Below are 20,705 nucleotides of genomic sequence, written 5' to 3' on the forward strand. Positions count from 1 at the left end.
GGACTTTCGGATGATTTTTTTACTTTCCTGAAATGTACGCATATAAATCTGTAGAAACAAATATACGTTTCTGCTGAGGAAACGTTGAACGGAATGGGGGACAATACACTAAATGTTGCATACTGAGGTAAATTATGTAAATAATTACGTAAATACTTATGTAATTATTTACATAATTATTTCCATATGTTTCCGCATGATGAAAAAAAAATTGCATCTGTCTAGGGATGTATGAAAGTCACTTACCTTTTCGAAAGATGACATTCATGGTGGGGGGGAGGCGCTCCATCCCTCCCCCCAAAATTCTCTCTGGCTGGCTCCACTCCGAGGAGATTCCATGGAGCCACCGGCCGGGGCCGCCCACAGCCAAACATCCAGCCGCTGGGCAGCCTGCAGGGATGTGAATGGCGGCTGCTGTAGCCGCCGCCATTTGCGTCCCTATATTTTGCCATGATAGGCTATGTAAATATTTACGTAGCCTATCACGGCAACCCCCCCCCAAAAAAAACCTGCGGACTCAAATGGCGGCGGCTACGGCGGCTGCCATTTGCATTCCCTTTTTTTTGCCGTTTTAGCCTATGTAAATATTCACGTAAGCTATTACGGCAAAAAAAAAGGGAATGCAAATGGCGGCCGCCGTAGCCACCACCATTTGTGTTCCCTTAGTTAAGCCGTGGCGTCCCTGCATTGGCTGTGATAGGCTACATAAGTATTTATGTAGTCTATCACAGGTATGATGAGGAAGCGAATGGCGGCCGCACACGCAGCCGCCATTCTCAAGTCAGCATGGATGGCAGCAGGTAGGTGCTCCGTTCTGGGCCCATTTCATGGGGGTGGGTGGGGGGGCTTCGTTCCACCATGGATTTCGGGAGGCCGAATGCACTGCCATTTGGCCTCACCGAGATCTGTGGCAGAATTCTCTGACATCCCTACATCCATCTCTGGGCAGATGAAGGAACGAAAGGTGTCTGACAATCCGCAAAACACAGACAGAGCGGATCTTACATAGTCCGCACATCCCTAGTTGCAGGCATCTGATTGGGGCTTGAAGCTCGGCAATTTCTCACTGGCTTGACCATCCGGACACCAGTCTGCAGATCTCCATGCTTGCCTGACATGGTACGTGCCACGTTGGGCAAGTGCGGGGATCCCCAATCCCTCGCCGAGCTGCCATTTTGTGTGAAAATAGTGGCTTGGTCTTTTATGTAAAGGCTGATTTTGCACAAATGGTGGCTGTAAAGAGCCCCGTCTATTCCCTTGCTTTGATGCGTAATCCTTTATGACATGAATGCAATGTAGTATTGTTGTGATTTTAACTGCATGGAAATTGAATGAATAAATAGTTTTGTGGGGAGCGAGGAGGGGAGATTGCACCCGTAGATCCAGACTATTCATCTCCCTCTGTTTCTAGGGTCTGGCACAGTCTCGTCCAGAATGCGATTTCATAATGGAGTGGAAGAAAAATGAGAGTGATTGCTTAAGGGAGATCCACCAGCACATGAATGACACAGCAGGTACCTTAGGAGCAGGAGTGTTCGGGAAATAGGAAACTGGAGGGGGGAGCTGAGACAGATACATGCTCACATACCCATAGTAACTGTATTTCCATATACTTACCCACCAGGAGTGCAGTCCCTCTTTCAGTCTGAGGGTCAAATTCTGTTCTGCAGAAGCTCTCAGGGGCAGCATTCCAGGAGTGGGTGGGGCCAAACATCAGAAACAAACAGAAACAGATGAGGATATTTTACCTTAAAGCTCTTACTGTCAGTAATCAAGCCTTAGGAGGGGCAGTTTGACCTTTTAAAATGGGGAAAAAATCGACACAAAAGCTGGGAAACCACCAAACGATCAGCAGTCAGGAGAAAGGGGGTGGGCCCAGAGGAATGGGGCGAGGCCTTCTGGAGGGCCGTATTTGGTGTTTTGCACCCCTGTTGTGTGTGCGTGCACGCACACACACACACACACTGACAGAGTAACTGTATTTCCATATACTTAGGTCAGAGATGAGCAATCTATATTAGAATACTTCAACTTGGGCCACAGTCGGTTGGCCATGTCATGCTTTTGTGACATGCTTGGGTGTCTCAGCGATATCCTGGCCATCAGTGGTGACCTGGTATCTTAGTCACCTTCCCATGTGATTACTGTAGTGCCATGTAGGGATAGCCTTTCATATTGTTTGGACACTGCAAGTGGCCGGAAGAATGGGGCTGTCTGGTTATTGGCTGGGTGAATGACAGGGAGCATATTATTTCAGTAAAACAAGCACTATGTGATAGCAGTCAACAACATCAGCAGATGCATGAATGTTATCCTGAGTTATTTATTTATTTATTTATTTATTCTTTCTTTCTTTCTTTATTATGTTTTGTTTGTTTGTTTATTACATTTTTATACCACCCAATAGCCGAAGTTATAAGTACATATAGAGATGGAAATGAAAGACAGAAAGTGTGATGATTCCCTTATTATGGTGACCATTACATTATTAACAGTGGCCATTCACCAAACAATTGTTGGCAATATAACACAGACAAGTTGGCACTGGTAAGCCAATTATCACGTTTAGGGTTGGATCTAGATTTATGCGGGATCAACTGGACTTCCCACCACCTCCTCTCCAAGACAGCCCCTCCAGCTTCCTGGAAATACTACAGAGAGAGTCAGGAAACCTTCCTGAATGGGGTGACTTGTCACCTGTGGTGAGAGTCTATGGGGGAGGAGGAAACCCCAAAATTAGGTGGAGGGACTTTCTGTGAGCAGAGCCCTTCCTCTTGCAGAAGACTCTTTCCTGGATCCAACCCATAATGCGATTTTTTTTTTTTTAGAAAAAACACCTTTATCCTGATTCAAGCCACATGTCATAGAACTGAACCTCTTGATGTAATATAATTCAGCAGTTTCATGTTGCAGTCTTCCTTCAAAGTTCCTTTGTTCAACAATGGCCCTGTTAAGGATGCTGTGCGACTCTTTATTCTTTTTGCTGCAAGAGACTCACAGGCTACCCCTCTGGAAATTATTAGATCAGTGATATTGGAAGAACCTCACTGGTTACAGTAGGGATGGATGGGAAGTTTGTTTGGTTCATTTTTTGATAAGAAGTTAACAAAATTTGCAAATTTCCGTAAACAGGCTGAAAAGGGGTTTTCCTTTTCTTTTAAAATTCAAATGTTGGAGAAAGTGACAGATTCCTCTATCCATGCCCAGGGCTTTGAGTCCTTATTTCTTCAAAGCCTGGGTCTGAATCCCTGTGTATTCAGCCATGTTTGGGTTGCTGAATTAGGGTTGCCACTTCTTGTTTTGGACGAACTCCTCATGTTTAACAGCTACATGACAGGCAGGTACAGCGTGGTCCTCTCCATGCTGGGAACAGCCAAACCTCTTGAATTTGGCCAGCACTGATGGGTGAGAATTTCAATTCAGTTTTAATTACAATTTACCAAAATGTACATATATGAGACAGAAATGCAGGAAAAAGGTGAAACCGACAGTTTCATCCACCCGCAGTTACAATTCAGCTTCCAGGCTTAGTTCAAAGGCTTGGTGCGATGTGATGTGATTTGCCTTTCTGTTCCCATCTCCAGGCATTGGGGAGGGGAAGTGAGATTTCAACATGCATTTTTTCCTCCCTTTATGAGGTTGCAAGAGAATATGGGACCAAGTACTGTGCTGGCCGGATACAAATCCTGGACAAACGCTCACCTTTACCTGCCCCAGTATCCTCTTCCACTTCACACAGCAGTCAGGTGAGGAGGATGGTGGTTGCAGCTGACCCAGTTAGGTTCCATTTGCTTTGGGGTATCATCCACACTCATGTTTCCCCATTCCAGTCCTTTGCAGTCTGTTTCTTCACATCTAGTTCAATACTTTCCCCAGTGCTTCCAAGGACAATGTGAGCATCACATATTACATTTTACAGCTTTGGTGAAGGTGGAATAAATGGGGTGTGTGTGTCTTGAGTTACCACTAAATGGCTTGTCTGTGGTGGCCTTATTTCACTGCTCTGCTAGTAGCTGGCTCAGACCACCAACATTTGTTCATAGCAGAACAGTGCTAAAGAAGTGATAGTCTTGGAATTAGAGAAGCCATCTAATTTTGCTGACTCTATTTTTCATAGGCTCGGTAAAAAGGAACTGTACAGCACAGGGCTGGTCGGACCCATTTCCACCATATTCAATAGCATGTCCGGTGGAGGATGATGTTACTCTTGGCGAAGTGAGTAGAGCTGAATAAGAGGAGGTTGGATGGAAAGGAATTGTGCTTCATAGCTGTGGCCTTGAAATTAGGGATGCATGAGAAATTTGCTCAATTGGAGTTTGTTTTTTAAAAAATGTATTTACCCAATTTGCTCCTCACAGAATGAATGCAATTTGCTGTCAGAAATCCATATGTTTTTGACCATAGGATGGATTACACACACACACTCAACATCATGTGCACATTTGAAAAGTGTACTAAGAAAAATTTGTACATTTCCAAAAGGTCCACAAACACGTCAAAGGATATTTTGATATTTAGACAAAGGATATTTTTATTCATTGCATTGTTGTTTGCATCTTATGTTTTAATGTGTAGTACATTACCTTGAGAAATTGGGTTATTGGGCAGTTTCAAAGTGAAATAAATAAATAAATAAGATACACATTAAACACCAAAATGTGTATGTCTAAAAATGTACACAAAAATGTGTACATGAATGCGTACATTACAAAAATGGGCACACAATTTTTGGACAGATCATTAAAAAAAAAAAAACAAACAAACCCTGCAAGCTTGTGCAAAAATGGAATGGAATGAGCTTGACCTCAGAAAAATGACAATCCCATTGGGTTTGAGACTGAGAGATCTGTCCATCCCTACTTGAGATAACTCCACAGCTAGGCTTTGCTTGCTGGCAGAGCCTACTGGATTGACACATCTGAGGTCAGGGAAGGAATCTTCTGCCTAGTATTTGGCTACCACACTTACACCATTTATTACATTTTTCTCCGGCCCTTCATCCAAGAAGCTCAATGGGACTTAAGTCAGTAGACTAACTATCCCATTGATCTCAGTGGATCTACTCTAAGTGTAACTACATCTGGATCTAACCCATGCTGTTTTGTCTCAGTAGCTGAAAATCACAAAGATGTGTGCTATCCTGATTGACAGTGTAATTGTATGCATGACTACTCTGAAGTGAGTCTTACTGAATTCAGTGGGACTTATTCCCCACAAAATGTGTACAGGAGTGCAGCCAGAATGTTCTCAGTTGTATTCTAATGTGTGCAGTGACATACCTTGAACTGCTAGGTGGAACTATATTGGAAATGGGAAAAAAAGAAAAGAAAAGATGTAGAGCATGGGGAAATAATCAGCAGACAATTTTCTCTCTGGGAAAAGGTTTCTTTTTCTAAAGCATAGTGAAGGTGTTGGTTTTGTTTCCACAGCAAATGGCCTTCTTTTCAACAATCAAAACCATTTACACAGTGGGTTACAGTATCTCTATCATCTCTCTTGCCATGGCAATTATGGTCCTCATTGCATTCAGGTATGTTCACAGCAGCCCAACAAGTAGAATATAGGGTGGGTGGATAATTCACATGAGGAATATATGGAATTAGGAGATTTCCTTCCTCCAGATTCATTTCAGTAGTTCCTGAAATATGTACTATGTATTACTATGACTTAGTGTTTAGATACGTCTAGTGATGTGCAATGCTGGGAATTCCGTTCTGTTTAAACCTTAAAGGATTTTGCAGGGTTTCCATTCCGATAAGCAGGGCAGACTGCAGCAGCTTGTTTTCTGATTTCAGAAATGTTTTGTGCATTTTTCAGGTACCACCATTTGCGCAAATGGGAAATCCTCCACTTTGGGAAGGGCTGAAGTGGAGGATGAAATCGACAATTTCTTTGACAAGTAGGGAATAGCTCCTCTGGGCTAAACCAAGTAGTGTGCGGAGAGTATGAAATTGACAAAGATATTTACAAGAGGGGGATATGCCTCTGTGGGGCTAGAGGGGACAGGTGGGCTTGCAATTGTGCACACTTGCTCAAGACTGCTCATTAATATATATTTTTTAAAAAATTACCCCATTTGCACAAAGTTAAAGACCCCCCTAAGATCAAATTTACACATATTGCTGCCATTAAAAACAAAGAAACCTGGAATCCACATACTGGATCTACTTGCTACAGATCGAATTGACGCTAGGGAAACGGAACAAAATCCGCCAGGGCCAAAGTAGAAAAATCTGTCAAGTTTACAGTCCCCAAATAGAATACTCCTCCATCACTATATATGTCACATTCAAATGTCCATATATGATTTTGTTGCAACCTCCCTGTAATGTAGGTCAGTATTATGATCCCTGTATTACAGATGAGAAACTGAGGTTCAGAGGCCAATCTGGCCCACCTGAGGTTCCAACCTAGCCCTCTGGGGTTCCCAGACAGCCACTCCCCTTTCCCCAGGCACTGTCTGTTTGGTGGTTTTTCTGCTTATCTGCAGTCCCCACCCTCTGCTCCAAAACACGGAAATGCCTCCTCTAAGACTTAGTTATGGGCAGTAAGATCTGTAAGCTAAAATATGTTGGCTTACAGATTGGCTGACTCATTTACCTTTGTCCTCACCCACCAATGGAATGTGGCCCCTGAGAGCTTCTCTGAATTAGGCTCTCAGATGAAAGAGGTTCAACACTCAGTGCCATTCCCCAGCTTTTGGAGGGCCCTTGGGCAAGACACCCTCTCCCACAGTGTATGAGCCTACCTTCTCACTGCCATTGTCCCCAGCTGCTCTTGCTCTCCCTCCTCCTCTTTTCCATCATGGCTACTACTTTCTTGACAGGCAGAGAGCCAGGGAGCAAGCAGGCCGTGGCATCTCCTGCTCCCCCTTCTCACCACCACCCTGGTGGCAGGCGAAGAGGCAGGAAAAGAAGCAGGTTGCCATGGTGAAGAGGAGGAGCATGTCCAGGGGGCTCTTGTCAGTGGGCCCCTGCTGGGGTGTGGGCCCTTGGCAGGTGCCTGACCATGCCCACCCTTGACATTGGCCCTGTCAATAACCCTTCTTTAAAGGCACCTTATGGGTTCACTTCATGGCAAAGGAGATGTTCAAACTATGGACTTCCTGAGATACTCAGGCTGCAACTGTCAAGCCACTTATCTGGGAGTAAGTCCCATAGAAACCATGCCATTTTTGAGTAGTAGACATGTATAGGATTGCACTGCCAGTCTCTGAGATACTATGCACAACCAGCTCAGCCTTTTATGGCTTCCCTTCCTGTCCCTGCAGGAGACTTCGTTGCCCCAGAAACTACATCCACATCCACCTCTTTCTCACTTTCATCCTGAAAGCTGTTGCCATCTTCATCAAGGATGCGGTTCTTTTCCAAACGGAAGACCCTGAAGCTTGTGGCTTTTCCACGGTATGTTGTGGAGAACAGTGGCTGGCTGAATCCCATGCTCCCATAGTGCAAAGGGCCCCGTGTGCCATGTCCACATGTGTAGCATGGCTGTTCTCTCCTGTTGGATCCTTCCTCTAGCACAAACTATGCTTGACTCTCAGGTGAGCATCAGAGGCAGGTTCTAGGGAGGGATGGAAAGGAAACCAGCAAAAGAATCTTGCAAAACTGCCTGGCTGGAACAGACCAAGGATCCAGTGTTCTGTTTCCAGCTGTGCCCCCCTGGATGTCTTTGGAAGCTCTCAAAGCAGGACATGAAGATTATGTTTGTTCTTGTATTCCAACTACGGTATACTGCTTCTGAACATGGAGATTCCATGGCTGTTGATAGACCTATCTTCCATGAATATACCGATTGCATCGTTGAACCAGGTCAAAGGTGTGTGTCTAGTCCAGTGTTCTGTGAACATGACGTCTGTCCCCAATGGGTTCCCTGTTTGTAAAACAGAGGTGCATTGCCTCTGTTCACAGAGTTTTCACTTGGCTACCATGGCTAATAGAAAATGGCAGAACAGTTCTTCACATTTAAAAAAATAAAAGTATTTCAGCTAGTGGCGATTACTACATCTCTGATAAGTGAAATCCATTTTTATTTTTATTACATTCATTATATTCCCTCCTGGCATAAATGGAAGCAGTGACAGATTTTATTTTCTTGGGCTCCCAGGTCACCTCAGACGGTGACTGTAGCCATGAAATTAAAAGATGCTTGCTCCTTGGGAGGAAAGCTAGACACCATAGTAAGAAGCAGATACATCACCTTGCTGACAAAGGTCCATCTAATCAAAGCTATGGTTTTCCCAGTAGCAATGTATGGCTGTGAGAGCTGGACTATAAGGAAGGCTGAGCACCAAAGAATTGATGCTTTCGAACTGTGGTGCTGGAGAAGACTCTTACGAGTCCCCTGGACTGCAAGGAGGTCAAATCAGTCAATCCTAAAGGAAATCAACCCTGACTGCTCATTGGAAGGATACTGCAGCTGAAGCTCCAATATTTTGGCCACCTAATGCGAAGAGAAAACTCTCTGGAAAAGACCCTGATGCTGGGCAAGATTGAAGGCAAAAGGAGAAGGGGACGGCAGAGGATGAGATGGCTAGATAGCATCACTGATGCAATGAATATGGACTTGAGCACACTCCGGGAGAGAGCGGAGGACAGGAAGGCCTGGCGTGCTGTGGTCCATGGGGTCGCAAAGAGTCGGACACGACTTAACGACTGAACAACAATTATATTCCCACCTTTTCTTCAATGGGCTAGCACACACAGTTACCCCACTTTTCCATTTTATCCTCACAATACCCCTGTGAGGTAGGTTAGGCTAAGAGATAGTGAATAGTCCAAGGTTAGGTCACCCAATGAGCTTCATGGGCCATGGCTGAGTGGGGATTTGAACCTGGGTTTACCTAGGCATAGTCTGACTCTTTAACCACTATACCATGCTGACTGTCTATAAGTTGATTATGCAGTGTGTGAAGAAGTTCTTCCTTTCTTTTCACTGCTACGATCCTTTCATCCCATTTCTGTATAATTTCCACATTAAACTACAATATTTTTTTAAATGTATTTTTATGTTTAATTGAGTTTCAGTTCCTGTTTAGGTTTGTGTAGGGATGTGTGAGAAATTTCTTTCAGTTTGTTTCTGATCAGGATTTACCCAGTTTGCACCTTCCAGAATGAACATGGACTCAGATGCAATGCGCTGGCTACATCCATACATTTCTGAAGTTGCAATGTGATTAGCGGAACATCAACAACAAACATTGCCTTCAACAGTATGCATACTTTTGAAAAATGTGCATTAAGATGGATACTCTTGAAAAATGTACACACATACACTTTAATCAATGGGAGAATAATGCACACATTTCAAAAATGGATGTGTACGTTTGGAAAACTATGCACAAAAATATCCATGTATTTTCCTGTGAAAAAACAAACCAACCAAAGCTCACAATCTGATATGGACTTTGGTATGAGTTTTAGGATGGGATTTGGAGAAGTTCTGCTAGCTCAAGTTCTGCTGATGCGCACGTCCTAGGTTTGGGAATGCAGATTTGGTTAGTCCACATTCAAACAGGAACCAAACAAATGTCTTATCCATCCCTGTTCTCATCCCAGACATTGTATAGACCAAATTCAATGGAAAATTGAGAGACATGTGGTTCCAAATTCAATGTTCTAATTGAAGGGTCATCATGCGATTCAATTCAATGGGAAATTGAGGGTCACGTGGTTCCAAACGATCCAGATCATTTTATGTCATTCCAGGGGAGTTTCCCCATTGCGACATTTGGACAATATTTTTTCACAAAAAGCAATACCATATGAATGAACTGGCTTACTCACTTTTTCTGTTCCTTAGATTGAATGCAAGATCTCAGTGGCGTTCTGTCATTATTTCACAATGACCAATTTCATGTGGCTGCTGGTGGAGGCTCTGTACATCAACTGTCTGCTGCTATCATCCTTCCCCCATGGAAGAAGATATTTCTGGTGGCTTGTTCTGTTTGGCTGGGGTAAGTAAGGGTAACTTATAGCATCCTCATAACTGCTTGTTCACAAATGTACAGTCTGAAGAGGCTTTCCTAGGGTGCAGAAACAAGCACACTGGTAGACTGTTCATGAGATATCAGCATGCTGAACCCAAACATTTTCCTCTCTCCCCAAAACTCTATTAGCTGTTCAGCCGTACTAGGAAAAGTGGCTTTAGCTGTCATTCTCATTGGTGGTAGTGACACATTTTCCATACTATTCTCCACTTTAGAGGCCTAGAGGCTCTGTGCCCTATTTCTAGCATTGGATTAGCAAGTTCAACCAAGGGATGTCAGAGAAATCTGCAACAGTTTCAAATGACTTTGGATTTCTATAAACCCAGCCTGTGGATTCCACAGCAGACTGGCTTTTTTCTGACTCATGTGGATTCTGTGGACTTGGGGACCATTTTTTAATGTTCTGGAATTGTATGCAAATGTGTATGCAAAATACAAAAAAGGATGTCCGAAAATGCACATTTCCCACATAGGCTGAAGGGTGAAAATGCACATGGGTGGATTTGCACATTTTTGGGGGGTGGGATTTGTGCTTTTTCAGAAGAGCACGTTTGCACAAATGCACATTTGCACAAATGCACGTGAACACAACTTTGGGTTATTGAGAAAAAAAAGATTCTGTCAAGGAGTGGACAATGGAATGAAAGGTCAATCCACAAAATGCAAACAGGACTGAACAAAATCCATACTTCCCCAGGTGTGGGGCCATATCAGTATGGTCTGCCTTGCACTGGAGCAGAATATACATGATGATGCCTCCCCTGCAGCTGAGAAGAGACGACTGGGGGATGCCATCAGGTTATCAAAAATGTGTGGAGAATGGATAATTATTTACCTCTCCCTTCCCATACAGAGGCACTGGTTTCAATTCAGGGATCGTCATGTGTATCCTCCTTGAAAAAGCAATGGGGGGGGGGAGATGCATTCATTAAAAAAATATAGTATTCTCTATTTTTGACCCTACAGGTGTTCCAACTGTTTTTACGATATTATGGATTTTAGTTAAGGTGCATTTTGAAGATATTTCGTAAGTAATGCCTTCTTTCCAGATTCATAAAAATGTTTATGCGCAATGTGCAAGTGTGCAGAAGAACAGAAGGTAATCCAGGATTGCACAAATTCTGACCCTTCCCATCCACTAGCCATGCAGGGTGGTTCATCTGGGGCTCATTTTCCTTCTGATTCCTGCCTGGTATTGCAAAATTAGTGTCTGCTGGGGAGTATGGCTATGTGATAGGCAGATAGTGCAGGTCTGAAGGAGTCAGTTTAGTGCTGAGCCAGATGGGACTGGGGTGTTTTACAGGGCTGGGTTGTGTGTGTGTGTGTGTGTGTATGTGCACACCACCATTTGTTGGTGATTTTTCATGGCATGAACAAATTGGGGGAAAACTGCACAAAAGCCAGGAAACTACCAAACCATTGGAAGGGGAAGGGTGTGTGGCCATCTAGGGAACCTAGGAGGGCTGGATGTGGCCCCCAGGCCTATAGTTCTGCACCCCTGCTTTAAAGGGACAACAGTCCCTTTTAAAGAGAGAAAACTGCATTCCTCTCATCTCTAAAGAACTTGAACTTCTCTTGAGAGAAAGGGATTATTCACGGAATATGAGAGCTGAAGTCATTGAATAATGCATGTACATATGTTAACCTTAGGGATGTACAAAAGTCACTTACCTTTTCGAAGGGTGACATTCGCGGTGGGGGGGGGGAGGCGCTCTGTCCCTCCCCCCGAAATTCTCTCCGGACGGTTCCAATCCGTGGCGATTCCATGGAGCCGCCAGCCGGGGCCGCCCACAGCCAGACATCCAGCTGCTGGGCAGCCTGCACAGAGACGCAAATGGCGGCTGCCATAGCCGCAGCCATTTGCATCCCTGTATTGCCGTGATAGGCTACATAAATATTTACGTAGCCTATCACAGCAAAACAACAACAACAACAGCGAACGCAAATGGCGGTGGCTATGGCAGCCACCATTTGCGTTCCCTTTTTGGGGGGCCGTGATAGGCTATGTAAATATTTACGTAGCCTATCACGGCCAAAAAAAGGGAACGCAAATGGCAGCCACCGTAGCTGCCGCTGTTTGCATTCCCTTTTTTTTGCCGCGATAGACTACGTAAATCCTTACGCAGCCTATCACGGCTTCCGCAGGGATGCAAATGGCATCCCTGCGTTAGCCGTGATAGGCTACGTAAGGATTTACGTAGCCTATCATGGCTATAATGAAGAAGCGAATGGCGGCCGTGGACGTGGCCACCGTTCACAAAGCAGCGTGAACGGCAGCAGGTAGGTGTCCCGTTTCGCGCACTTTCGCAGGGTGGGGGGTGGAGGGGCTTCATTCTGCCACGGATTTCGGGGGGCCAAATGCACTGGCGTTCGGCCTCACCGAGATCCATGGCAGAATTCTCTGACATCCCTAGTTAACCTATCCACAGTTAGGCAGAGAGAGCTTTAAGCAAAAATACTAGATGGAGCCATTGATACAACCTATAAACATCACTCTGAAACTAATGATCAGGTATATAATATGACAGTAAAGATGACGATGATTTAAGCGGTGTCTTCACACTACAGGTGGAACAGTAAAGAAGATGGAAGAACAAACCCAGTTCTAGGCTTAACTATAAAGAATCCCTCCCCCACCCCCTGGCCCAACAACACAAAATGACCAGCCCCCAACAGCCCCTCAAACCATTACAGAGAGAGGAATGAGACACAAGAGGATGGATAAATTTGACAAGGGAGTATTATAAAATGATCATACATGCTTATTTGCATTAACTGTAGTATGCTATTTCCAGGTGCTGGGATGTATACCATGGATCTCCTTACAGGTGGCTAATCAAAGGACCCATTATCCTTTCTGTTGGGGTGTGTATCATGTTTCGGGCTTTGTACATATTAATGGTAGGGAGTTAAGACTTGCAAATAGAAATGTAATAAATAAATAAAGGGACGAATGAGAAATTGATTCGATTTGCATTTCAATGCTTGTTTACCAAATACGTACTTCCCAAATCTAAAAAATGTATGAGAACACAGTTCGACATGGAAATCTCTACTTTTCTGTAGTCTCAGCGCAGTTTATTTTTTGGGTTTTTTTTTTAAGCATTAAAAAAGCTTTGCACACACACAAAAAGTACATTTGAAACAGCGTGCACAGAATGTATATATTTGGAGAAATGTGCACAAAAAACACTTTATCGGTGGGAAAACAAAATGCAAAATGTATGCATTTGAAATGGTGAGCACAAAAATGCATACCTTTGAAAAGATGTGTACACAAAATGTGCATATTTTTAAAAATTCATACACACTATGTACACAATTAAATGCAGACTTCAACAAACAAAAACACCTCCAATCATTCACAGTCCAATTCTGAAATGGGATGGAATGAATTTAGCAGTGGGAAAATGACAAGCTGAGTATAACTGAGCTATCCTTGCTTTCACTGCCATTTGTGTAGATGGGTGTGTGTGAGAGCATGTGGTTTTCAAGGCTGAATCACTTAATTGGATCACTGGCAATTAACTCCTAATTCTCCCTGAGGTGGCAGGCCTTACTCCTACATTCTGCAGGTGTGCATATTTGAGGGCGGAATGCTCCTCCATTCAGTAACATCCCTGAAAACAGAAATTGTGATGTGACAGAGAACAGTTCTAGCCTAGCTGTCTCTCCCTGACATGCTAGTTTTCTATATGCAGGCTTGCACAGGACAGAAAAGAGCGGAGAGTTTCTGGAGACTACTTTATGGATTGAAGTGAAACACACGAGAAGAGAACAAGTTAGGAACATCCAAAACTGCTGTATACTGAGCTAAACCATGGGCCCATCTAGCCCAGTATTGTTGACTCTGACTGGCAGAGGCTCTCTGGGGTTTTTACACCCCTGCCTGGAGATGCCAGGGATTGAACCTGGAACCTTATGCATGCAAAGCAGGGATTCTACCACTGAGTTAGGGATGTGTGAGAAATTCACTCCCTCAGGTTTTTTTGGTGGATGTCTGTAATTTGCAGCACTTGGAAACAGACATATCCAGACCTGCTTGTGCAGAACAGAAAAACCCATGTCCAAATCTCTCTCTCTCTCTCTCTCTCTCGTATCCATCTCTATATCTCTGTCTCTGTCATCTATCTATCTATCTATCTATCTATCTATCTATCTATCTATCTATCATCTCCCTCCCTCCCTCCCTCCCTCTTGGTACAGATATAGATACATTCATTTTGCAAACTGCGCTGGACCCAGATTTGGTGGACAAATGAAGCAACAATATATAATAAATGTTTTATTAAGGCTAAATGTGTTTTCTTTCTCTCCCCCCACCCCCCGGTACTTCTGGGGCAGGTCAACTTCATTCTTTTTATCAACATCATCCGAATCTTACTGAAAAAACTGGACCCGAGACAAATCAATTTCAACAACTCATTTCAATACAGGTAACTGCTGACATAAAGAAGGTCAGCAGATGGTGTTGTCAAAGGGGGCTTGGAGGAAGAGCTGAGGTTTATGAAATGATGCATGGCATGAAGAGAGAGAGGGAGAAAAAACTGCTTCTCTTTCTCTCGTAACATTAGAACGTGGGCTCAACCAATGATTGGCAGTTGATTCAAGACAGACAAACGAAAGTGCTTCTAACAGCACACACCGCTAATATAAGGAATTCACGGATACACAATGTTGTGATGGTCACTAGGTGAGATGGTGGGAAGGCCAACTACTGGCCATCACTAGCACATTGTAGGGGTGTTGTGACTTTGTTCCCTTTTGCCCTTCTGCTTTCTTCCTGTAATAGGCGTCTCTCTAAGTCAACTCTGCTTCTCATACCTCTGTTTGGAATGCATTACATCCTCTTTAACTTCCTTCCTGAATATGCCAATGTGGGAGCCCGCCTCTACTTGGAGCTGTGCATTGGATCGTTCCAGGTGAAGTATGGAATTATTAAGAGATAAATTAATGGGGGCTGCAGTGTTCCTAGGCAATGTTACCACTGGTGAGCTTAGGTCAGAGGGTTCTTTCTAATTTTTAACCCAAATTTACCTCATTGCTGCTTGTCCTCCCCTCAGATTCAAATGGTTTCCTTTCCTGTTTGGGAGTATTGTTTTAATATTTAAAACCCCTCAGGACATCCCACTCCACTTTCGAGTGACAGCAATAAGTTCAGGAAAGATTGGAAGCTGCCTTATACCGGGTCGTACAAAATTATGCACGGTGTGGACAAAGTGGATAGGGAGACATTTTTCTCCCACTCACATAACACTAGAACCCAGGGTCATCCCATGAAGCTGATTGGTGGGAGATTCAGGACAGATAAAAGGAAGGACTTCTTGCATAGTTACACTATAGAATTCACTTCCACAAAATGTAGTGATATAGCCACAACTTTGGATGACTTCAAAAGGGGATTGGACAAATTCTTGGAGGAGAAGGCTATCAATGAGTACTAATCCTGATTGCTGTATGATATCTCCAGTATCAGAGGCAGTATGCCTATGTACACCACTTTGCTGGGGAACATGGGCAGGAGGGTGCTGTTGTGGGTTTCCTATGGGCAGCTGGTTGGCCACTGTGTGAACAGAATGCTGGACTAGATGAACTCTTGGTCAGATCCAGCACAAGTCTTCTGTTCTTATGTTGTTATGATTTGTCCCTCTAGCCTGCTGTTGCCTACTCTGACTGGCAGCAGCTCTCTGGGGTCTCAGGAAGAGCTCTTTTCCATAAGCTATGACTGGATCTTTTTAAGTGGAGGTGCTCTGCTACTGAGTTATGTTCCCTGCCTGTTTCAATAACCTCCTGCCTAGGCAAAGCTGGCTGAAGAAATTTTGCTGCCTGAGGTGAAGAGCAAGATGGCTTCCCCTATTCTACATACAAAAGCCAACCGGACTGGCAGTTGAACTTATTTCAACACTGACAATGGGACAGTGTCCTCCACTGCTCCCGATGGCAGCAGGGAAGCTTAAGGGGAGCAGGGCAGGCTGAGTGGCACAGGCAGATCTGTCGTCTAACACCACCCCAGCATTCCCTGCCCCTCAGCATATGCCACCTGAGGTGGCCACTTCACTCTGCCTAATAGAGGGCCAGCCCTGTGCCTATGCAGTTTTCTTTGTTCTAATACACACATGCCCTCCAGACATCCTATTTCTAATCTGACCACATCTACAAATAAGATTACAGTTTGCCTTATATTCCAGTCCAGGCCAAGTTAGATATTACTTACTTACTTAGGGCACAGTCCTATGCAGATAGGCGGCCACCTCCGAACTCGGGGGTGATCGCCTATCCAATGCAAAGCAGGAGAAGCATGGAGGGGATCATTCCCTCCACGCTCTTCCTGCCCTGCATTTTTGGCTAGACAGCCAATTTCGGATGTGTCATACAGGAATTTCTGCCCTCCCCACCCCAGAATGCCCCTTTCTGGCCACTCCACGCTTCTCTTGCAAGTGCAGAGGACAGGACTGTTCAGTGCAGAACTGGGAGGAAGTTGGTTCTCCGGGAACCAACCTTGGAGTGCGGGCTCCGAGGTCGGTTCCTGGACAACAAGATATCCTATAGCTGTCTAGCTGCTGTCTAGTGGCCATAGGATTGCTCCCTTACTTACTTATTTAGTTATTTCTATACCACCCAAATAGCAAAAGCTCCCTGGTTGGTTCACAAAAATTAAAACCACAAGTGCAGCATAAAAACAAAATAAAAAACTAAAGGCATTCAAACTGCAGTATAAAAGTACAACCAGCACAATTATTTATTTATTTATTTATTCATTTCATTTCTATACCGCCCAATAGCCGAAGCTCTCACAACACCTAGAGATTTAAAATACAGTAACAAATTCAAAACAGCACGCTAAAAGAGTGGAATGCTAAAATGCTAAATGCTAAAACTCCTGGGAATTTTTTTTAAAAGTCTTCACCTGGTGCCTGAAAGAGTACAACGCAGGCATCAGGCAAACCTCTCAATTACTTCCTGGTACAATCATGGGAAATTACCTTGCACGACTCAGACCACTGGTCAGTCTCCTGGGGCCCCCGGATGTTGTCAAACTGAAATTTCTATCATCCCCAGCCATCAGGTCCAATGGACAGGTAAGATGGATGCAGTAGTCCAACAACTTCTGGTGAACCCCAGGTTTGGAAAGGCAATTTAGCCCAAGATTAAATGCTCTGACTGGCAGAGTTTTCCCTTGGATGCATCGGTTAAGGTCTGTTCCCCAAACCTTTGCACTAGAGATGCCAGGAACTGAACCCAGGACTTTGTCCTTTCTCACAGAGTTATGGCCTTTCCCTGTGTGGGGAAGTCATTCAGTGGAGAGAAAGCCTAAATTCATCCATCAGCTGCACCAGGTGCTATTCTAGATGGCCTACATATTTCTTTGAATTGGCTAATATTTTAACTTCTGTGCTTTTTCTTATCCAGGGCTTCATTGTAGCTGTTCTATACTGTTTCCTGAATCAAGAGGTAAGAGGGCTGCATTATTTTGCCTTTATTGTGATTCTCATGACTACAATAGAGCATAGAATCTAGTGATCCTAAATCCAAACATGAACACTCATATCCATGGAGATATGGAGGTTAATGGCACCATACCTAAGGGCATGCAAGAATGTCGGTTCTGTTCATAGACCAAGAGGGAACATTTTATCATTTATGGTGGACTTGTAAAAAAGCTAAAACATTTTGGAAACGAAGACATTCTTTAGCTCAAAGAATATTAAAGGCTACTATAGAACTAAAGCCAGAAACTTTTTTATTGGGACTAACAGATAAAACACGTAAAAGAGAAGGGGGGAACCCTTTCTCTACATGACAACAGCTGCAAGGTTATTGAATGCACAAAAGTGGCAGAATGAAACAGTACCAACTGTGAGTGAGTGGATCATGAAAATGATGGAACTGGCAGAGATGGCAAAACTTACTATTGTAATTAAAGAAGGGTCAACAACTAAATTTATGTTAGATTGGAAACCTTTATAGAATTTGTACAAAAAACAGAGAAAAATGATATCTATGTATGCGGATTTTGAACTTTGAGATGGTTGATTCTCTTCTTTCTGTTGTTGTTAAAATTAGGAAAAAGGAGATAATGTCTGTGAACTCAATGTATGATATACAACTAAGATAAGAACTAGATAATAATAATAATAATAATAATAATAATAATAATAATAATAAGCATTTGTTGTGTAAGGGGAGCCAAAGGTAGATATCTTACAATCTTATGAGTTATTTTAGCGTATGTGTATTGTTGTTGTTGTGTTTTGTTTTTCTTAAAAAAAGAAAGAAAAAAGAACGTCAGCTCAGTTTGCAAATTACTCAGAAATGCCCTGTTCACAATCCTGAATGCGAACATGAATGGAAGCGCATATCCTCCAAAAATGCAAATTCCCAAACTTGCATTCACAAAATATGCACTTAAAAATGTGCAAGTTTAAAAAGTGCACATTAAGGAATGCACAGTTTTAAAAATGCACAATTTAAAGTGCACATTTTTTTTAAGTGTGCATTTTTAAATGTTTGCATTTTTTTTTAAAATCTGCAGTTTCACAGTTTTGTAAAAAATCACACTTTTCTTGTTTGAAACCTACACTTTCCATGTTCAAAGAAACTAGGGGTGGACGAAAGTCACTTACCTTTTCTCGCAGCTTGTTCGCGGTGGGGGGGAGCGCTTCGCTGCTCCCCCCGCGAAGTTCAGGCCGGGGGGGGGGAGGCTTCCCGCCTCGCCCGGCCGAAATTCAGGCCGGGGAGGAGGCTTCCCGCCTCGCCCGGCCGCGAACACGAAAGTAAAAAAAAACACAAAACAACGTCCTCTGATAGGCTACGTGACGATTCACGTAGCCTATCATGGCTAGATCTGGAAAGTCAGCCATGATAGGCTACGTGAATCGTCACGTAGCCTATCACGGGTGACTTTAAAAAAAAAAGCGCGTACGCGAATGGCGGCCCCCATAGGGAGCCGCCATTCGCGTTCCTTATTTAGTTGCTGTAGTCTACGTAAATGTTTACGTAGACTACGGCGAAAATAAGGGCAACGCTATTTGCGTTGTCCTTATTTTCACCGTAGTCTACGTAAACATTGACATAGACTACAGCGACCAAATAAGGAAGGGGAATGGCGGCTCCCTATGGGGGCCGCCATTCGCGTACGCGCTTTTTTTTTTTAAAGTCACCCGTGATAGGCTACGTGACGATTCACGTAGCCTATCACGGCTGACTTTGCAAATCTTGCCATGATAGGCTACGTGAATCGTCACGTAGCCTATCAGGGGACGTGTTTTTTTTTCTTTCTTTCATTGCAATGGCGGGGGCGGCAGCCGGTCAAAAGACTGGCTGCCGCTCCCGCCCCGCTCGAACACCGGACGAACCGCCAGCCGGACCCGCCGCCGGGAGGGACATTCAGGGAAGGTAAGTCCCGTCTCGGGGGGGGGAGGGCGGGGGGCGGGGGGGATGCAGAGGATTTCTCCCCAAAACTTGTTCGGGGGGCCGAACACGTTGGCGCTCGGCCCCCCAAAGTTTCGGGGAGAAATTCTCCGCCATCCCTAAAAGAAACTGAAAAAACAGGCTGCAAATGAGAATGGGATCAAGCTGAACCAAGCTTTGAAGAAGTGAAGTTTGGAGAATGTTAGTTCTCCCATCCCTAGATACCTTTGCAATGCTTCCTTTTTTAAAATTCATGTGGATGTGGCCCTCTAGTGGCAATAGAAATGATTGCTCCCTCCCTCAACTTTAGCAGGGCAGAATAAAGATGCGGCCAGAGTAGATGGTTTGGAAGAACCTAGGATGAAGTTGGTAGAAGGTGAAGAAACAAGAATTGCTCAAGGCTCTGGTGTTCTTGGGCATCCAAGCTTTCTTCAGTGTTCAAAACTAAATTATGCATGTGTTTAGAACATATATCTATATATCTATATATATATATGGAATATCAAACCATATGTCTCAGCTGACTGAACCATTCCTTATAGACTATGCTATTGTATAATAAGGAATGTCACTTCCAAAGTTTTGTTCTCCTTTTCTGGCTGTGTCTAGAAACTAAAATGACAGTTTTCCAGTAACTGCGGGTCTTTAACTTTCAAGGTACAAGCAGAGATTTGCCGGAAATGGCATGGCAACAATTATAGATTTTTGCCTGTTTGGAGGAAGAGGACAAGGTGGACCATGCCATCAAGTTCTGGCATCAAAATGACAAGCTCTGTGAGTTAAGGATGACCAAAAAGATAAAAGAATGGCATAACCAGAAGACCCAGAATTCCAGAAAGAAAGAAAGAAAAATCCCACCCATCACTAAGTTTAGGACTGGTTCAAACAGACATCTTCATCTCTTAAACTCTTCAAGACCACAGATTTCATAGGAAAGGATGCTTCACAAATTCTCATCTGAATTTATCAGATTTTGCAGTTCAGAATTATGAGGCGTTGTTTCTGAAGTTGAGCTGTTCATTCAGAATTCTCTAATGTTCCTTTCTTAAACTTCTGAATTTTGTACAGAGTCTGGCTGCTTGTTTCAGTCCCTTCATGTTCTCATGGGGAAGAGACCATAACTCAGTGGCAGAGTGCATGATTTTGTGTGGTGTTTTACCAGTGTCCTGGAACTCACATCATGGTTATCCTTCCCACTCATGTAGGGTGTAGGTATGGGCAGTTCTGTCATGCCCATTTCTGCACACTTCTTTTTTTCCCACCTCCAAGCCCATTCCCTGCTGGTTCCATGCAGATTTTTTTTTTA

General features: G+C 43.8%; 1 protein-coding gene across 1 annotated transcript; it reads left to right on the forward strand.

Annotated features, from left to right (window-relative positions):
* The first annotated feature begins 1,417 nt into the window (after positions 1-1,417).
* On the forward strand, positions 1,418-20,469 carry GHRHR (growth hormone releasing hormone receptor). The gene is made up of 12 exons (XM_084855102.1): positions 1,418-1,514; positions 3,639-3,746; positions 4,118-4,215; positions 5,430-5,530; positions 7,271-7,403; positions 9,802-9,955; positions 10,955-11,015; positions 12,784-12,853; positions 14,333-14,424; positions 14,781-14,910; positions 17,399-17,440; positions 20,057-20,469. The coding sequence occupies exons 1-12, from the start codon at positions 1,448-1,450 to the stop codon at positions 20,180-20,182; spliced, it is 1,182 nt and encodes a 393-aa protein (XP_084711228.1). The 5' UTR covers positions 1,418-1,447; the 3' UTR covers positions 20,183-20,469.
* The last annotated feature ends 236 nt before the right edge of the window (positions 20,470-20,705 follow it).

Source organism: Heloderma suspectum, chromosome 5 (assembly GCF_057233095.1).
Source record: "Heloderma suspectum isolate Gila_16-S chromosome 5, 16-S_ref, whole genome shotgun sequence".
Classification (NCBI taxonomy): Eukaryota; Metazoa; Chordata; class Lepidosauria; order Squamata; family Helodermatidae; genus Heloderma; species Heloderma suspectum.

What these genes read in the sequence shown, in the direction of transcription:
- GHRHR (XM_084855102.1), top strand. Translation starts at nt 1,448, where the DNA reads ATGGAGTGGAAGAAAAATGAGAGTGATTGCTTAAGGGAGATCCACCAG. An exon ending in GCTTGTTCTGTTTGGCTGGG is followed by an intron (nt 9,956 to 10,954) that starts GTAAGTAAGGGT and finishes TTGACCCTACAG; the next exon opens with GTGTTCCAACTGTTTTTACG. An exon ending in AACAACTCATTTCAATACAG is followed by an intron (nt 14,425 to 14,780) that starts GTAACTGCTGAC and finishes TTCCTGTAATAG; the next exon opens with GCGTCTCTCTAAGTCAACTC.